General features: G+C 39.8%; 1 protein-coding gene across 1 annotated transcript in view; it reads left to right on the forward strand.

Moving 5' to 3' along the window:
* Window positions 1–20,000, forward strand: part of LOC127913853 (kelch-like protein 5) — a 91,358-nt gene that overhangs the window by 4,806 nt on the left and 66,552 nt on the right. The window contains exon 2 of the mRNA XM_052487381.1: window positions 1,483–1,565. Coding sequence (XP_052343341.1) covers window positions 1,486–1,565 — 80 coding nt within the window. The 5' untranslated portion in view covers window positions 1,483–1,485. The remainder of the gene's footprint in view (window positions 1–1,482; window positions 1,566–20,000) is intronic.

Here is a 20,000-nt window from a genome sequence, read left to right on the forward strand (position 1 = left end):
TCAGTGCTTTCTTTAGTCAAGGCAGCTCCAAAATGCATGTGTTTCAGCCCAGCTCAGTGCTTTCTTTAGTCAAGGCAGCTCCAAAATGCATGTGTTTCAGCCCAGCTCAGTGCTTTCTTTAGTCAAGGCAGCTCCAAAATGCAGGTGTTTCAGCCCAGCTCAGTGCTTTCTTTAGTCAAGGCAGCTCCAAAATGCAAATGTTTCAGCCCAGCTCTGTGCTTTCTTTAGTCAAGGCAGCTCCAAAATGCAAATGTTTCAGCCCAGCTCAGTGCTTTCTGTGGTGGTGGGGCAGCCAGTGGAAAATACGGAGCTTAGGGGATGGTAATGTTGTCTAGTTGCGCTGTGATTGCCTCAGTGTTCTGTCACTCATAGGGACACTACGTCACCATAAATTCTACAGGAAGAAAATTCAAGCCCATTGGGTGCTGCCATAGAGTTACATTAGAAGTGCCCATCCAAAAAGGCTCAAGGTTATTGGCCACAGATAAAAATTACGTCATATCACGTTATATCTACAGTAGCTTTGATTGGACTGACCATGTCAACATCATACTTTCAAAATCTTAGCTAGCATGCTAGCAATCATCATCATGATTCAAGTCAACAATATACTGGCAAATCCTTTTCCATCCTTGTCATATGAAGAGGAATTATGAAGAGAAATTATAGATAAAATGTATTGGTGCTCATCTGACATTGGGCATAAACATTACACAACAAGTTGGAAATCGCAAATTCATCAAAGAGTGGTTTGGAAGGAATCCATGGCTAACTGCAAGCATTGCAAAGCCATCACTAACCTGCTATTCTGTGGAGTGGGTGTGTCGTCCAAGTCTGGGTTTAAGGGTCTCTTCTCCAAGCTTAAAAGGATAAACATTCAACATTGGCCATGCTGTCAATCCAGCATGACTTCTGCCACTTTCAGAACACCTGGAAACTCAGAACTGTGAAATCTTAGACTTCAGTGAGTTCAAGACAACTGGGAACTCAGAACTGTGAAATCTTAGACTTCAGTGAGTTCAAGACAACTGGGAACTCTGAACTGTGAAATCTTAGACTTCAGTGAGTTCAAGATAACTGTGAACTCAGAACTGGGAAATCTTAGACTTCAGTGAGTTCAAGACAACTGGGAACTCAGAACTGGGACATCTTAGACTTCAGTGAGTTCAAGACAACTGGGAACTCAGAACTGGGACATCTTAGACTTCAGTGAGTTCAAGACAACTGGGAACTCAGAACTGTGAAATCTTAGACTTCAGTGAGTTCAAGACAACTGGGAACTCTGAACTGTGAAATCTTAGACTTCAGTGAGTTCAAGATAACTGTGAACTCAGAACTGTGAAATCTTAGACTTCAGTGAGTTCAAGACAACTGGGAACTCGGAAAAAAACGAGCTTCTACTGGGAAAGTTTTAAACAATCATCCAACTCGGGCCTCTTTCTAGAGCTCCAACATCATGATTTGACCTTGTTTTTTTTCCAGAGAATGCCAGACTTTGATGACAACATTTGCCCACGAAGGACCACTGCGCCACCTTCCTGTTCAACTGAGCCCAGCACAACAAGGTGAGTCCAAAAATGTATTGTATGCTGCTGCATAAAGGATGTAATATGCCAGGGAGATGTGTAAACTGTAGCTAAGAAAGTAATACTAAGTGTATGTTGTGTAGTAAGCTGTTAGTAGCCCAGGTGCCTCACCCTAATCATTTGGCCCATTTCCCCTCATCATTTAGCCTACTGTTCTGACTTGGTGAGGCACATGTAGCCTATAGCCTGTTTTAGAGAAATGTCATCATTGAATATTATAAGAGCTTTCATTGTCTGCTTATATGGCCCCTATATTTATCCTGCGGTTCTGACTTCCTGTACAGGGAGAATACTGTAAGAACGGCTGAACAAATAGTTATATTGACTATGTCTGTCCGAGCTCGCTCCTAAATTACTTTTTCGAAATGATGGCTTGCCTCTTATCCGCTCGTTGTCCCATTATGCCATAGTTTGTCTCAATTGTAGGTAGAAACCACATTTGTTTTAGCAACTCAGCCATATCAGCTATGTTTTTTTAAAGGCAGTAAATGAGGCTGAATTAACTGTTTCGCTGCAAGACAAGGCTCTGCTAATAGCCAGGTGTAGCAGTGGTATGGTGTTGGGACTGTCGTTGGGACTCTGTTGTTTGGACAGCTTTATGTAGGTCCTAACAGTTTGTGGGCACCATTTGTCACTGTTATACTCCAATTAATGTATTGTTTAGTGTTGTGTAGATTTTCGTCCCTCTTGGTCAAGTGATCGAATTTCAAATCTACAAAATGATTTAGTATCTTTTCATATTGAGAGCTCTAAATTCGGCGGCGAATCACAGCAGGATGAAACGCCGATTTCTGGATTTACCAGACTGTCACCTTTCATATGTAGTCTCCCGGGCTGGGTTCTGTTAGGAAATAAATAATAATATAAATAATATGCCATTTAGCAGACGCTTTTATCCAAAGCGACTTACAGTCATGTGTACATACATTCTACGTATGGGTGGTCCCGGGAATCGAACCCACTACCCTGGCGTTACAAGCGCCATGCTCTACCAACTGAGCTACAGAAGGACCACCCATACGTAGGACCAGAAGGAAAGGCCAGAAAAGGTGACATGTCTCTCCCTACACAAAAGTGGGGTGTGAAACCTGACACTTGAAGTCAGGTCCACTGACAGAGTGGTGGAGAAGAGCAGACAGGTGGGGCTTCTCAGAACCGCTCAAATAGGGAGGGGACTTAACATCTAAGATTGACTTAGCTGTATCAATTTTGTATTAACTGTACAAACTGTCCTAATTTTGCTGGACCCCGGGAAGAGTAGCTGCTGCTTTGCCAGCAGCTAATGGGGATCCATAATAAATACATATACAAATCAATATAGGTGAAATAAAAGTCAGTGAAGAAAACATAACTTTATAGAAACATCACTTTTGAATAGGTCAGTGCAGAATATATTTATTCAAGGAGGCTTGTAGTGTAGCCCTTTGATAATTAGATCTCATCAATTAGTGTTGTAGCTAAGACCACTTGGGGTAACAACGTATCCTGATCTCGTGGTTAAGACGTCTCCCGCGGACAAAAAAAATACATCCTTTTTATTTAGGAAAATCAGATCAGTATTTACCTTTATTTTACGAGGCAAGTCAGTTAAGAACAAATTCTTATTTTCAATGACGGCCTAGAAACAGTGGGTTAACTGGTCTAGGAACAGTGGGTTAACTGGTCTAGGAACAGTGGGTTAACTGGTCTAGGAACAGTGGGTTAACTGGTCTAGGAACAATGGGTTAACTGGTCTAGGAACAGTGGGTTAACTGGTCTAGGAACAGTGGGTTAACTGGTCTAGGAACAGTGGGTTAACTGGTCTAGGAACAGTGGGTTAACTGGTCTAGGAACAGTGGGTTAACTGGTCTAGGAACAGTGGGTTAACTGGTCTAGGAACAGTGGGTTAACTGGTCTAGAAACAGTGGGTTAACTGGTCTAGGAACAGTGGGTTAACTGGTCTAGGAACAGTGGGTTAACTGGTCTAGGAACAGTGGGTTAACTGGTCTAGGAACAGTGGGTTAACTGGTCTAGGAACAGTGGGTTAACTGGTCTAGAAACAGTGGGTTAACTGGTCTAGGAACAGTGGGTTAACTGGTCTAGGAACAGTGGGTTAACTGGTCTAGGAACAGTGGGTTAACTGGTCTAGGAACAGTGGGTTAACTGGTCTAGGAACAGTGGGTTAACTGGTCTAGGAACAGTGGGTTAACTGGTCTAGGAACAGTGGGTTAACTGGTCTAGGAACAGTGGGTTAACTGGTCTAGGAACAGTGGGTTAACTGGTCTAGAAACAGTGGGTTAACTGGTCTAGGAACAGTGGGTTAACTGGTCTAGGAACAGTGGGTTAACTGGTCTAGGAACAGTGGGTTAACTGGTCTAGGAACAGTGGGTTAACTGGTCTAGGAACAGTGGGTTAACAGGTCTAGAAACAGTGGGTTAACTGGTCTAGGAACAGTGGGTTAACTGGTCTAGGAACAGTGGGTTAACTGGTCTCGGAACAGTGGATTAACTGGTCTAGAAACAGTGGGTTAACTGGTCTAGAAACAGTGGGTTAACTGGTCTAGGAACAGTGGGTTAACTGGTCTAGGAACAGTGGGTTAACTGGTCTAGGAACAGTGGGTTAACTGGTCTAGGAACAGTGGGTTAACTGGTCTAGGAACAGTGGGTTAACTGGTCTAGGAACAGTGGGTTAACTGGTCTAGAAACAGTGGGTTAACTGGTCTAGGAACAGTGGGTTAACTGGTCTAGGAACAGTGGGTTAACTGGTCTCGGAACAGTGGGTTAACTGGTCTAGAAACAGTGGGTTAACTGGTCTAGAAACAGTGGGTTAACTGGTCTAGGAACAGTGGGTTAACTGGTCTAGGAACAGTGGGTTAACTGGTCTAGGAACAGTGGGTTAACTGGTCTAGAAACAGTGGGTTAACTGGTCTAGGAACAGTGGGTTAACTGGTCTAGGAACAATGGGTTAACTGGTCTAGGAACAGTGGGTTAACTGGTCTAGGAACAGTGGGTTAACTGGTCTAGGTACAGTGGGTTAACTGGTCTAGGAACAGTGGGTTAACTGGTCTAGGAACAGTGGGTTAACTGGTCTAGGAACAGTGGGTTAACTGGTCTAGGAACAGTGGGTTAACTGGTCTAGGAACAGTGGGTTAACTGGTCTAGGTACAGTGGGTTAACTGGTCTAGAAACAGTGGGTTAACTGGTCTAGGAACAGTGGGTTAACTGGTCTAGGAACAGTGGGTTAACTGGTCTAGGAACAGTGGGTTAACTGGTCTAGGAACAGTGGGTTAACTGGTCTAGAAACAGTGGGTTAACTGGTCTAGGAACAGTGGGTTAACTGGTCTAGGAACAGTGGGTTAACTGGTCTAGGAACAGTGGGTTAACTGGTCTAGGAACAGTGGGTTAACTGGTCTAGGAACAGTGGGTTAACTGGTCTAGGAACAGTGGGTTAACTGGTCTAGGAACAGTGGGTTAACTGGTCTAGGAACAGTGGGTTAACTGGTCTAGGAACAGTGGGTTAACTGGTCTAGGAACAGTGGGTTAACTGGTCTAGGAACAGTGGGTTAACTGGTCTAGGAACAGTGGGTTAACTGGTCTAGGAACAGTGGGTTAACTGGTCTAGGAACAGTGGGTTAACTTGTCTAGGAACAGTGGGTTAACTGGTCTAGGAACAGTGGGTTAACTGCCTTGTTCAGGGGCAGAACAACAGATACCTTGTCAGCTGGGGGTATTTGAACTTGCAACCTTTCCGGCTACTAGTCCAAAACTCTAACCACTAGGCTACCCTGCTGCCCCATAGGATACAGTTGCTTTAGGACTGACCCTTAAGTTACGGGCCGGTTTCACACACAAGGATTAAGACTAAAATGCCCCAGACTAAAACGTCCCAGACTAAAATGCCTTTTTTGAGCTGTCTTATCTCAAAGAGTCTTGCACAGACTTATCTTAAAATAGTCATCGATTTAGCCTGTTCTGGATTAAACCAAGTCGATTGCAAGAGGGAGGATTAGAGCTACTCCAGGACTAAATTAAAGCTTAAATTCATCTTTCAAAGAGGCAGGTTTAACTTCTGCTTCAGTGCTGTTTGTGAGGGAGCCTGGACTATTTGTAATATCTAATTGAAGACCAACATGCTCTACAGAGGCCAGCCAGACTAGTACTTGTGTATAGGAGTAATCCATTAAACTATACTTTGATGAAATAGCTTTTCGAGACCACTTTCGTATGTACAAAGAACATGTATTGGAGATAATATCTTTGGTTGAGCCTAGAATTTCCTCTCTGTCTCAAAGGGGGATAGTCATTATCCAATTCTCTCCAAGTTCTGATCACTTTGAGGTTTTTGGCATCTGGAATCATTCATCGTAAAACTGGTGATTTGTGTGGTGCCAGTGACGCAACTGTGTGTAGAATAGTTCAAAGTCTGCAGGGGGCCATTTTGTGAACTGAGGAGTCTTTACATCTAGTTTCCTGATGCTGCTGGCCAAGCCAACTATAAAGTCTGCAGGGGGCCATTTTGTGAACTGAGGAGTCTTTACATCTAGTTTCCCGATGCTGCTGGCCAAGCCAACTATAAAGTCTGCAGGGGGCCATTTTGTGAACTGAGGAGTCTTTACATCTAGTTTCCCGATGCTGCTGGCCAAGCCAACTATAAAGTCTGCAGGGGGCCATTTTGTGAACTGAGGAGTCTTTACATCTAGTTTTCTGATGCTGCTGGCCAAGCCAACTGTAAAGTCTGCAGGGGGCCATTTTGTGAACTGAGGAGTCTTTACATCTAGTTTCCTGATGCTGCTGGCCAAGCCAACTATAAAGTGCAATTCTATGAATATGGTACACTTCCCAGGAGTGATTGGCTGGTGAGATGGATGTCATGTTCCCATCAAGTGTCCATCAACTCCTGATGCTGAGGGGTACCGTAACCATAACAACTGGTTCTCCATCAACTCCTGATGCTGAGGGGTACCGTAACCATAACAACTGGTTCTCCATCAACTCCTGATGCGGAGGGGTACCGTAACCATAACAACTGGTTCTCCATCAACTCCTGATGCTGAGGAGTACCATAACCATAACAACTGGTTCTCCATCAACTCCTGATGCTGAGGGGTACCGTAACCATAACAACTGGTTCTCCATCAACTCCTGATGCTGAGGGGTACCGTAACCATAACAACTGGTTCTCCATCATCTCCTGATGCTGAGGAGTACCGTAACCATAACAACTGGTTCTCCATCAACTCCTGATGCTGAGGAGTACCGTAACCATAACAACTGGTTCTCCATCAACTCCTGATGCTGAGGAGTACCGTAACCATAACAACTGGTTCTCCATCAACTCCTGATGCTGAGGAGTACCGTAACCATAACAACTGGTTCTCCATCAATGTTCAAGGTGTATACACTCCCAATTTAGAGTTTTTCAAACATTGTTGCCCAGTTTCAGAGAGGAAACCAACAGCAATGTGCTCATACATAACCTAATCAGGCATAACATAGGTGTTCTCATTTAGACTTACTTACCTTACTCCATGACTCCATAGTCTCCAACGAACTAAGCATTTAGACTTATGTACCTTACTCCATGACTCCATAGTCTCCAACGAACTAAGCATTTAGACTTATTTACCTTACTCCATAGTCTCCAACGAACTAAGCATTTAGGCTTATGTACCTTACTCCATGACTCCATAGTCTCCAACGAACTAAGCATTTAGGCTTATATACCTTACTCCATAACTCCATAGTCTCCAACGAACTAAGCATTGAGACTTATTTACCTTACTCCATAGTCTCCAACGAACTAAGCATTTAGACTTATTTACCTTACTCCATGACTCCATAGTCTCCAACGAACTAAGCATTTAGACTTATTTACCTTACTCCATAGTCTCCAACGAACTAAGCATTTAGGCTTATGTACCTTACTTACTCCATAGTCTCCAACGAACTAAGCATTTAGACTTATTTACCTTACTCCATAGTCTCCAACAAACTAAGCATTTAGGCTTATGTACCTTACTCCATGACTCCATAGTCTCCAACGAACTAAGCATTTAGGCTTATGTACCTTACTCCATGACTCCATAGTCTCCAACGAACTAAGCATTTAGACTTATTTACCTTACTCCATGACTCCATAGTCTCCAACAAACTAAGCATTTAGGCTTATGTACCTTACTCCATGACTCCATAGTCTCCAACGAACTAAGCATTTAGACTTATTTACCTTACTCCATGACTCTATAGTCTCCAACGAACTAAGCATTTAGACTTATGTACCTTACTCCATGACTCCATAGTCTCCAACGAACTAAGCCAAATTTAAGCCACGTTCATGAAAGATACTTAAATGTCCTAGTTTAACTAGTACACATTAAGGCCGAACTCCTGGCTTCATCGACGCCCTGTCTGTGAAACTGGTCCTACACGTGTAAATGTGTTACCTATTGTAAAGTATTACACTTATTGAAAACTTCATCAGTGGAACGTTTCATTCCGAATACGTTACAGTATACGCAGTACAATGCTTTTGTACATGAAGTCTAGAAATGTTAAGTTATTCGATGATACTTTACAGAGGGAGAATTCCTGTTTAATAATTTAATATCTGTGGCCCCCTTGGATATAGTTAGATAGAAGGGGCAGAAACATAAAAAATAATGATCCTTGTTCTCCACACGTGACCTAGCATCCCTGCTGTTACTTGCATAGATTTAACATGCAGCATACAATGCATTAAACATATGAAACTAATCTTACTGCTCCTACTTTTTCTATTTGGTTTAAGAAAATATATATATATTTACTGTATGCTGGAAATTAAAGTCACAGTAGCATCAAATCTAAGGGAGCTATGCTATATGACATGGTTAAGGGTCAATTCCATTTCAATTCCAGTCAATTCAGAAAGTAAATGAAATTCCAAGTCAAAATGTTTCTCCAATAAGAAGCGATGAAGATAATTTGAATGTGACTGTCAGTGTATCTCCTGAATTGACAGGATTTAAATGAAATTGACCTCAACCTTGCTCTATGAGAAGAGATACAGTTCTGTTGACTAGAGGCTTAAAAGGTACAGTTAACATGATTTTTGAATGACTACCTCAACTCTGTACCACCACACATACAATTATCTGTAAGGTCCCTCGGTCAAACAGTGAATTTCCAACACAAATTCAACAACAAAGACCAGGGAGGTTTTCCATTGCCTCACAAAGAAGGGCACCTATTGGTAGATGGGTAAAAACAACAAAGGCAGACATTGAATGTCCCTTTGAGCATGGTGAAGTTATTAATTACACTATGGATGGTGTACCAATACACCCAGTATACAATACAAAGATAGACGCGTCCGTCCTAACTCAGATGCGCGAGAGGAAGGAAACCGCCCAGGAAAGTAAACCTCACTCAGATGCGTGAGAGGAAGGAAACCGCCCAGGAAAGTAAACCTCACTCAGATGCGTGAGAGGAAGGAAACCGCTCAGGAAAGGAAACCTAACTCAGATGCGTGAGAGGAAGGAAACCGCTCAGGAAAGGAAACCTAACTCAGATGCGTGAGAGGAAGGAAACCGCTCAGGAAAGGAAACCTAACTCAGATGCGTGAGAGGAAGGAAACCGCTCAGGAAAGGAAACCTAACTCAGATGCGTGAGAGGAAGGAAACCGCTCAGGAAAGTAAACCTCACTCAGATGCGTGGGAGGAAGGAAACCGCCCAGGAAAGTAAACCTCACTCAGATGCGTGAGAGGAAGGAAACCGCTCAGGAAAGGAAACCTAACTCAGATGCGTGAGAGGAAGGAAACCGCCCAGGAAAGTAAACCTCACTCAGATGCGTGAGAGGAAGGAAACCGCTCAGGAAAGTAAACCTAACTCAGATGCGTGAGAGGAAGGAAACCGCCCAGGAAAGTAAACCTCACTCAGATGCGTGAGAGGAAGGAAACCGCTCAGGAAAGGAAACCTAACTCAGATGCGTTAGAGGAAGGAAACCGCTCAGGAAAGGAAACCTAACTCAGATGCGTGAGAGGAAGGAAACCGCTCAGGAAAGTAAACCTAACTCAGATGCGTAGGAAAGTAAACCTAACTCAGATGCGTGAGAGGAAGGAAACCGCTCAGGAAAGGAAACCTAACTCAGATGCGTAGGAAAGTAAACCTAACTCAGATGCGTAGGAAAGTAAACCAAACTCAGATGTGTAGGAAAGTAAAACCTAACTCAGATGTGCGAGAGGAAGGAAACCGCTCAGGAAAGTAAACTTAACCTGCTACTCCTACCCCCTACTTTTTCGAACATTCTGTTAAAAATCGCGCAAATTTACAGCGCCCTGCTGCTCATGCCAGGAATATAGTATATGCATATGATTAGTATGTGTGGATAGAAAACACTCAGACGTTTATAAAACTGTTTAAATCCCGGCTGTGACTATAACAGAACGTGCGTTTCATCGAAAAGCGCAGGAAAATCTGATCACTGAAAATGGAAATATATATCCATCCGCCACTTCAACCCATTGATAAAGGCGAACCACAATAAATGGGGCTGAGGTTGCAATACCTACAGCTTCCACACGATGTCAACAGTCTTGTCATTTGCCTAGGCTTTGTTTCTTGGTCAAACAAAGAAGAGACAAGCCATTTGTTCAAGTCTCCGACCGGATATTTTGGTTGAGATTTACCCGGACATTATTTCCAGACAGACAGCTAAAGAATATACTTCGCCTCGTGATCAATTTGATCGCTTATTAACGTTTACTAAAACCTAAAGTTGCATTACAAAAGTATTTCGAAGTGTTTTGTGAAAGTTTATCGTCAACTTTTTTAATTTAAAAAAATGATGTTACGTTATAAGACGCTATTTTTTTCCGTTTATCACACAGTCTTCATAGATCGATATCTAGGCTATATATGGACCGATTTAATTGAAAAAGACCCAATAGTGATTATGGGACATCTAGGAGTGCCAACAAAGAAGATGGTCAAAGGTAATGAATGTTTTATATTTTATTTGTGCGGTTTGTGTAGCGACGACTATGCTAATTATTTTGTTTACGTCCCCTGCGGGTCTTTTGGGGTGTTACATGCTATCAGATAATAGCTTCTCATGCTTTCGCCGAAAAGCATTTTAAAAATCTGACTTGTTGCCTGGATTCACAACGAGTGTAGCTTTAATTCAATACCCTGCATGTGTATTTTAATGAACGTTTGAGTTTTAACTAGTACTATTAGCATTTAGCGTAGCGCATTTGCATTTCCAGATGTCTAGATGGGACGCCTGCGTGTCAGGTAGGAGCAAGAGGTTAACTCAGATGCGTGAGAGGAAGGAAACCGCTCAGGAAAGGAAACCTAACTCAGATGCGTAGGAAAGTAAACTTAACTCAGATGCGTGAGAGGAAGGAAACCGCTCAGGGATTTCACCATGAGGCCAATGGTGACTTTAAAACAGTTACAGAGTTGAAGGGATGTGATAGGAGAAAACTGAGGATGGATCAACAACATTGTAGTTACTCCGCAATACTAACCTAAATGACAGAGTGAAGAGAAGGAAGCCTGTACATGAAAAAATAATCCAAAACAGGCATCCTGTTTGCAAGAAGACACTAAAGTAAAACTGCAAAACGTTTTAATTTATGTCCTGAATACAGAGCGTTATGTTTGGGACAAATCCAACACAACACATCACTGAGTACCACTCTTCATATTTTCAAGCATGGTGGTGGCTGCATCATGTTATAAGTGTGCTTGTCATCGGCAAGGACTAGGGAGTTTTTTTATGATAAAAAATCAACGGAATACAGCTAAGAACAGGCAAAATCCAAGACAAAAATCAGGTTCAGTCTGCTTTCCAACAGACACTGGAACACAAATTCACCTTTCAGCAGGACCTAAAGCTAAAGGACAAATAGACAACAGAGTTGCTTGCCAAGATGACATTGAATGTTCCATAGTTGCATAGCTACAGGTTTGACTTACAGTTAAAGTCAGAAGTTTACATACACTTAGGTTTGAGACATTAAAACTCGTTTTTCAATCACTCCACAAATTTCTTGTTAACAAACTATAGTTTTGGCAAGTCTGTTAGGACATCTACTTTGTGCATTGACACAAGTCATTTTTCCAACAATTGTTTGCAGACAGATTATTTCACTTATAATTCACAGGATCACAATTCAAGTGGGTCAGAAGTTTACATACACTAAGTTGACTGTGCCTTTAAACAGCTTAAAATTAAATAAAATTCCAGAAAGTTATGTCATTGCTTTAGAAGCTTCTGATAGGCAAATCATTTGAGTCAATTGGAGGTGTACCTGTGGATGTATTTCAAGGCCTACCTTCAAACTCAATGCCTCTTTGCTTGACATCAGGGTAAAATCAAAAGAAATCAGCCAAGACATCCAGAATGAAACTTGTAGACTTCCACAAGTCTGGTTCATCCTTGGGAGCAATTTCCAAACGCCTGAAGGTAACCCTTTCATCTGTACAAACAATAGTACGCAAGTATAAACACCATGGGACCACGCAGCCGTCATACCGCTCAGGAAGGAGACACGTTCTGTCTCCTAGAGATGAACGTACTTTGGTGCGAGAAGTGCAAATAAATCCCAGACCAACAGCAAAGGACCCTGTTAATATTCTGGAGGAAACAGGTACAAAAGTATCTATATCCACAGTAAAACGAGTCCTATATTGACATAACCAAAATGGTGTAGCAGTGCAGACGTTGCTTGTCGTTCTTCCGTATACATTTAGTCTTTTTTGTCGTTTGTTTAAAATATATTTCAATTATTTTCAATCCCTTTTTTCCATTTTTAAATTAAATATACTTTATACCCAATGTGATATGGATCCGCTATTTTTAGACCTTATAGCCAGAACCTCCATCAGATGCTAACTAGCTAATTAGCTACTAGCTATTTTGTCATTGTTAGCCACTGCTCGTGGTTTTTACCTTTTGCACAGACACCAGCCACTTTTAGCCTGGATAACACTTCCCAGCCTGCCAGCATCGGACTGTTTTCTCCACTACAACACCGGATTCCTGCCGTAAGCCCTGGACCATTACTCCTGATTATCACAGCTAGCTAGCTGCCACCGAGTGGCCCAGCCCCGAAGCTAGCTTTGAGCCAGGCCCACCTACTGGCCTGCTCAGTGATCACTCGGCTCACTCGGCTCCAATACTCCACTGGTTTCTTGCCGTAAGCTCTGGGCCTTTGCATCGGATCAGCGCTGCCACCGAGTGGCTATATTGGCTAGCGCCTTTGTCCCGAAGCTAGTACCAGTTAGCCGCGAGCCAGGCGCATCTCCCGGATAGCAAACTAAATTACTCCAGCAACAATACCTCTTTTGCCAACTGACCAGGACCCCTCTGTCGACACGGAGCCCGGCCGTTCCATCACGACTGGTCTGCCAATGTAACTCCATCTGTTGTGTCCTCAACCGGCCTTTGCCTGACGTCGGAGCAGATGTTTCTACTAGCCCCGGCCTGCTAGCTTTTTTTGGACGCCGTGTCTCCCGCTTGCTAGCATAATAACAACTACCAGCGGCTTACCTGTTTCATCTGTTGCTGTTCACTGGACCCTATGATCACTTGGCTACATAGCTGATGCCTGCTGGACTGTTCAATAATTCACAGAAATATTTTTCTGTCGGCCCCAGCCTCGAACTCAGGCCGTGTGTAGTTAAATGACCCTCTCTGCACATTCATCGCCATTTTACCTGTTGTTGTTGTCTTAGCTGATTAGTTGTTGTTGTCTTACCCGTTGTTGTCTTAGCTAGCTCTCCCAATCAACACCCGTGACTGCTTTATGCCCCGCTTTATGTCTCTCTCTACTGTCAATATGCCTTGTATACTGTTGTTTAGGATAGTTATCATTGTTTTAGTTTACTGCGGAGCCCCTAGTCCTACTCAACATGCCTCAGATACCTCCTTTGACCCACCTCCCACACATGCGGTGACCTCACCCAGCATAACTAGTGCCTCCAGAAATGCAACCTCTCTTATTGCCACTCAAAGATTAGGTTTACCTCCAGTGTACTTGCACCCTACCAGACCCCTGTCTGTACATTATGCCCTGAATCTATCCTACCGCGCCTAGAAATCTGCTCCTTTTATTCTCTGACCTCAATGCACTAGATGGCCAGTTTTGATAGCCTTTAGCCTGTACCCTCATCCTACTCCTCCTCTGTTCCTCAAGTGATGTGGAGGTTAACCCAGGCCCTGCATCTCCCCAGGTGCTCTCATTTGTTGACTTCTGTTACCACAAAAGCCTTGGTTTCATGCATGTTAACATCAGAAGCCTCCTCCCTAAGTTTGTTTTACTCACTGCTTTAGCACACTCCGCCAACCCTGATGTCCTTGCCGTGTCTGAATCCTGGCTTAGGAAGGCCACCAAAAATTCTTAGATTTCCATCCCCAACTACAACATTTTCTGTCAAGATAGAACTGCCAAAAGGGGGTGGAGTTGCAATCTACTTCAGAGATAGCTTGCAAAGTTCTGTCATACTTTCCAGGTCTGTGTCCAAACACTTCGAGCTTCTAATTAAAAAAAATAATCTCTCCAGAAATAAGTCTCTCACTGTTGCCACCTGTTATATGTTATAGACACCCCTCAGCTCCCAGCTGTGCACTGGACACCATATGTGAATTGATTGCTCCCCCATCTATCTTCAGAATTCCATCTGTTAGGCAACCTAAACTGGGATATGCTTAACAACCTGGCAGTCCTACAATCCAAGATTGAGGATAGGTATAAATATAAGTCTCCAACTGCCTTGTTCAGGGGCAGAATAACAGATTTGTACATTGTCAGCTTGGGGATTTGAACTTGCAACCTTTCGATTACTAGCCCAACGCTCTAAACAATAGGCTACCCTGCCGCCCCAATAAGGCTCTCAGCTATCACTCCAGTGTTAATTTGCTAAATTGTAATTACTTCGCTACTATTATCTATTTATTGCCTTACCTCCTCATGCCATTTGCACACACTGTATATAGACTTATTTTTTTCTATTGTGTTATTGACTGTACGCTTGTTTATTCCATGTGTAACTTTGTTGTTGTTTGAGTAGCACTGCTTTGCTTTATCTTGGTCACAGTTGTAAATTAGAACTTGTTCTCAAATGGCCAACATGATTAAATAAAGGTGAAATAAAAAAATTAAAAATAACCTGAAAGGCCGCTCAGCAAGGAAGAAGCCACTGCTCCAAAACTGACATAAAAAAATCCAGACTACAGTTAGCAACTGCACATGGGGACAAAGGTCGTAATTTTTTGAGAAATGTCCTCTAGTCTGATGAAACAAAAATAGTTTATGTTTGGCCATAATGACCATTGTTATGTTTGGAGGAAAAAGGGGGAGGCTTGCAAGTCGAAGAACACCATCCCAACTGTGAAGCACGGGGTGGCAGCATTATGTTGTGGGGGTGCTTTGCTGCAAGAGGGACTGGTGCACTTCACAAAATAGATGGCATCATGAGGAAAGGTAAATGATGTGGATATATTGAAGCAGCATCTCAAGACAATCAGTCAGGAAGTTAAAGCTTGGTTGCAAATGTGTCTTCCAAATTAACAATGACCCCAAGCATACTTCCAAAGTTGTGGCAAAATGGCTTAAGGACAACAAAGTCAAGGTATTGGAGTGGCCATCACAAAGCCCTCAATCACAAAACCTCAATCCTATAGAAAATTTGTGGGCAGAACTGAAAAAGTGTGTGCGAGCAAGGAGGCCTTACAAAACCTGTCTCGGTTACACCAGCTCTGTCAGGAGGAATGGGCCAAAATTCACCCAACTTAATGTGGGAAGCTTGTGGAAGACTACCCAAAACGTTTGACCCAAGTTAATAAACAAATTAAAGGCAATGCCACCAAATACAAATTGAGTGTATGTAAACTTCTGACCCACTGGGAATGTGATGAAAGAAATAAAAGCTTAAATAAATCATTCTCTCTACTATTATTCTGATATTTCACATTCTTAAAATAAAGTTGTGATCCTAACTGACCTAAATCAGGGAATGTTTACTGGGATTAAATGTCAGGAATTGTGGAAAAACTGAGTTTAAATGTATTTGGCTCAGATGTATGTAAACTCCCGATTTGTAAATCTTCTTGAAAATCTACAGCAAGACTTGAACATGGCTTTCTAGCAATGACGAACAACCAACTTGACAGAGCTTGAATAATTACAAATAGAATCATATGCAAACATTCTACCGTCCAGGTGTGCAAAGCTCTTAGAGACTTACCCAGAAAGACTCACAGCTGTAATCACTGCCGAAGGTGATTCCAACATGTATTGACTCAGGGGGTTGAATATTTATCAAGATGTGTTTAAAAAAAAATGTATATATATATTTAAAAAAAATTACAAATGTTTTTTTTTATTTTTATCCATTTTGACATTACATAGTATTTTGAGTATATCGTTGGACAAAACATTTCAATAAAATCAATTTTAATCGCACTTTCTGACACAACAACATGTGGAAAAGTCAAGGGGTGTGAATACTTTCTAAAGGCACAGTAAATATTTGAGAGGTGATAAAATATTCAAGGCTTAGACAAAATGATAATGAATCAAGACTAAAACAATATGTCTTGATTCATTCTAATTTAGTTCCAGCTTTTACTCATTCTAATTTAAATTTAGCTTTGCGATTCATTGTCATTTAGTTTAGCTTTGCTTCATTATCATGTTGTTTTAGCCTTGATTCATTATCATTTAGTGAGAGAGAGAGAGAGAGAGAGAGAGAGAGAGAGAGAGAGAGAGAGAGAGAGAGAGAGAGAGAGAGAGAGAGAGAGAGAGAGAGAGAGAGAGAGAGAGAGAGAATTGTTTAATATTTTCTTGGCCCGTCAGTATAACGGTCAACTGATGGCTCACAGCATATGAATAAGTCATTGAGTGTAGTGGCTACAAGAGCTGTAAATTCCTCCTCTCCTCTGTATATAAGGCTGCGCTACAAACATGGCACCCTGTTCCCTATTTGGTTCACTACTTTTGACCAGGGCCCATAGGGCTCAGGTCAAAAGTAGTGCACTATATAGGGAATAGGGTGCCATTTGGGATGTAACCCTTTATATACAGAGCATGAGGCTAGGAGAAAGATGAGACACACTGCTGCAGCACAATCTACTGTCAACAGTCAGTCAGCAAGGCTATCTTTCCCTCTCAGCAGCATGTACGGGCAAGAAATCATTCATCTTTGCTGGTGTACAGTATAACATGCATTCATATTTGAACGTAGAGGAGCATATTGACAAAGGAAATTGCATACTGTAAATACGATATACTTTACGTAACACTTTACAATAAGGTACCCTTTTAAAAAATAACCGTCAATAACGTAATTATAAACCCTTTATAAACGATTTATAAAAGGTACGTTATTGTAAAGTGTTACTCATATTTAATAGTATATACTGTATCTCCAGATACTGATATGGGATTATTGTAAAGTGTTACTCATATTTAATAGTATATATCTCCAGATACTGATATGGGATTATTGTAAAGTGTTACTCATATTTAATAGTATATATCTCCAGATACTGATATGGGATTATTGTAAAGTGTTACCCATATTTAATAGTATATATCTCCAGATACTGATATGGGATTATTGTAAAGTGTTACTCATATTTAATAGTATATACTGTATCTCCAGATACTGATATGGGATTATTGTAAAGTGTTACCCATATTTAATAGTATATACTGTACTGATATGGGATTATTGTAAAGTGTTACTCCAGATACTGATATGGGATTATTGTAAAGTGTTACCCATATTTAATAATATATATCTCCAGATACTGATATGGGATTATTGTAAAGTGTTACCCATATTTAATAATATATATCTCCAGATACTGATATGGGATTATTGTAAAGTGTTACTCATATTTAATAGTATATATCTCCAGATACTGATATGGGATTATTGTAAAGTGTTACCCATATTTAATAGTATATATCTCCAGATACTGATATGGGATTATTGTAAAGTGTTACCCATATTTAATAGTATATACTGTATCTCCAGATACTGATATGGGATTATTGTAAAGTGTTACCCATATTTAATAGTATATATCTCCAGATACTGATATGGGATTATTGTAAAGTGTTACCCATATTTAATAATATATATCTCCAGATACTGATATGGGATTATTGTAAAGTGTTACCCATATTTAATAGTATATATCTCCAGATACTGATATGGGTTATTGGGGAAAGTGTTACCCATATTTAATAGTATATATCTCCAGATACTGATATGGGATTATGGCTTAAAATATTTAATAGTATATTTCTCCACTACCATACATTATTGTAAAGTGTTATTCAATACTGATATGCATTACATAACTCCAGCATTAATATATCTCAGATACTGATATGATATTATTGTAAAGTGTTACTGAATAGTATATATCTCCAGATACTGATATGGGATTATTGTATGTTGACAATATTTAATAGTATATATCTCCAGGTAATATATGGGATATATACTGATATGGGATTGATTGTAAAGTGTTACTCATATTTAATAGTATATATCTCCAGATACTGATATGGGATTATTGTAAAGTGTTGACAATTTAATAGTATATACTGTATCTCCAGATACTGATATGGGATTATTGTAAAGTGTTACCCATATTTAATAGTATATTGACAAGATACTGATATATTATTGTAAAGTGTTACATATTTAATAATATATATCTCCAGATACTGATATGGGATTATTGAAAGTGTTACTAATATTTAATAGTATATTGATCAAGATACTGATATGGGATTATTGTAAAGTGTTACATATTTAATAGTATATATCTCCAGATACTGATATGGGATTATTGTAAAGATATATTTAATATATATATCTCCAGATACTGATATGGGATTATTGTAAAGTGTTACCATATTTAATAGTATATACTGACTCCAGATACTGATATGGGATTATTGTAAAGTGTTACCCATATTTAATAGTATATATCTCCAGATACTGATATGGGATTATTGTAAAGTGTTACCCATATTTAATAGTATATATCTCCAGATACTGATATGGGATTATTGTAAAGTGTTACCCATATTTAATAGTATATATCTCCAGATATTGATATGGGTTTTGGGAAAGCATATGATTTCTGATCTCAGTTTATGATTCATGGCTTAAAATATTTATGATATCTCCACTACCATACATATGTATTTGTTATTCAATCTATGCAACATAACAGCATTAATATATCCAGTATGGTGACAAGATATTAATATATACAGTGTTGTGACAAGGTAATAATATATACAGTATGTTGACAAGGTAATAATATATACAGTATGTTGACAAGGTAATAATATATACAGTATGTTGACAATACATTAATATATACAGTATGTTGACAAGGTAATAATATATACAGTATGTTGACAAGGTAATAATATATACAGTATGTTGACAAGATATTGATATATACAGTGTTGTGACAAGGTAATAATATATACACTATGTTGACAAGGTAATAATATATACAGTATGTTGACAAGATATTGATATATACAGTGTTGTGACAAGGTAATAATATATACACTATGTTGACAAGATATTGATATATACAGTGTTGTGACAAGGTAATAATATATACAGTATGTTGACAAGGTAATAATATATACAGTATATTGACAATACATTAATATATACAGTATGTTGACAAGGTAATAATATATACAGTATGTTGACAAGGTAATAATATATACAGTATGTTGACAAGGTAATAATATATACAGTATGTTGACAAGGTAATAATATATCCAGTATGTTGACAAGGTATGAATATATACAGTATGTTGACTAGGTAATAATATATACAGTATGTTGACAAGGTAATAATATATACAGTATGTTGACAAGGTAATAATATATACAGTATATTGACAAGGTAATAATAAATACAGTATGTTGACAAGGTAATAATATATACAGTATGTTGACAAGGTAATAATATATACAGTATGTTGACTAGGTAATAATATATACAGTATGTTGACAAGGTAATAATATATACAGTATGTTGACATGGTAATAATATATACAGTATATTGACAAGGTAATAATATATACAGTATGTTGACAAGGTAATAATATATCCAGTATGTTGACAAGGTATGAATATATACAGTATGTTGACAAGGTAATAATATATACAGTATGTTGACAAGGTAATAATATATACAGTATGTTGACAAGGTAATAATATATCCAGTATGTTGACAAGGTAATAATATATACAGTATGTTGACTAGGTAATAATATATACAGTATGTTGACTAGGTAATAATATATACAGTATGTTGACAAGGTAATAATATATACAGTATGTTGACAAGGTAATAATATATACAGTATGTTGACAAGGTAATAATATATACAG

Source organism: Oncorhynchus keta, chromosome 30, assembly GCF_023373465.1.
Source record: "Oncorhynchus keta strain PuntledgeMale-10-30-2019 chromosome 30, Oket_V2, whole genome shotgun sequence".
NCBI lineage: Eukaryota > Metazoa > Chordata > Actinopteri > Salmoniformes > Salmonidae > Oncorhynchus > Oncorhynchus keta.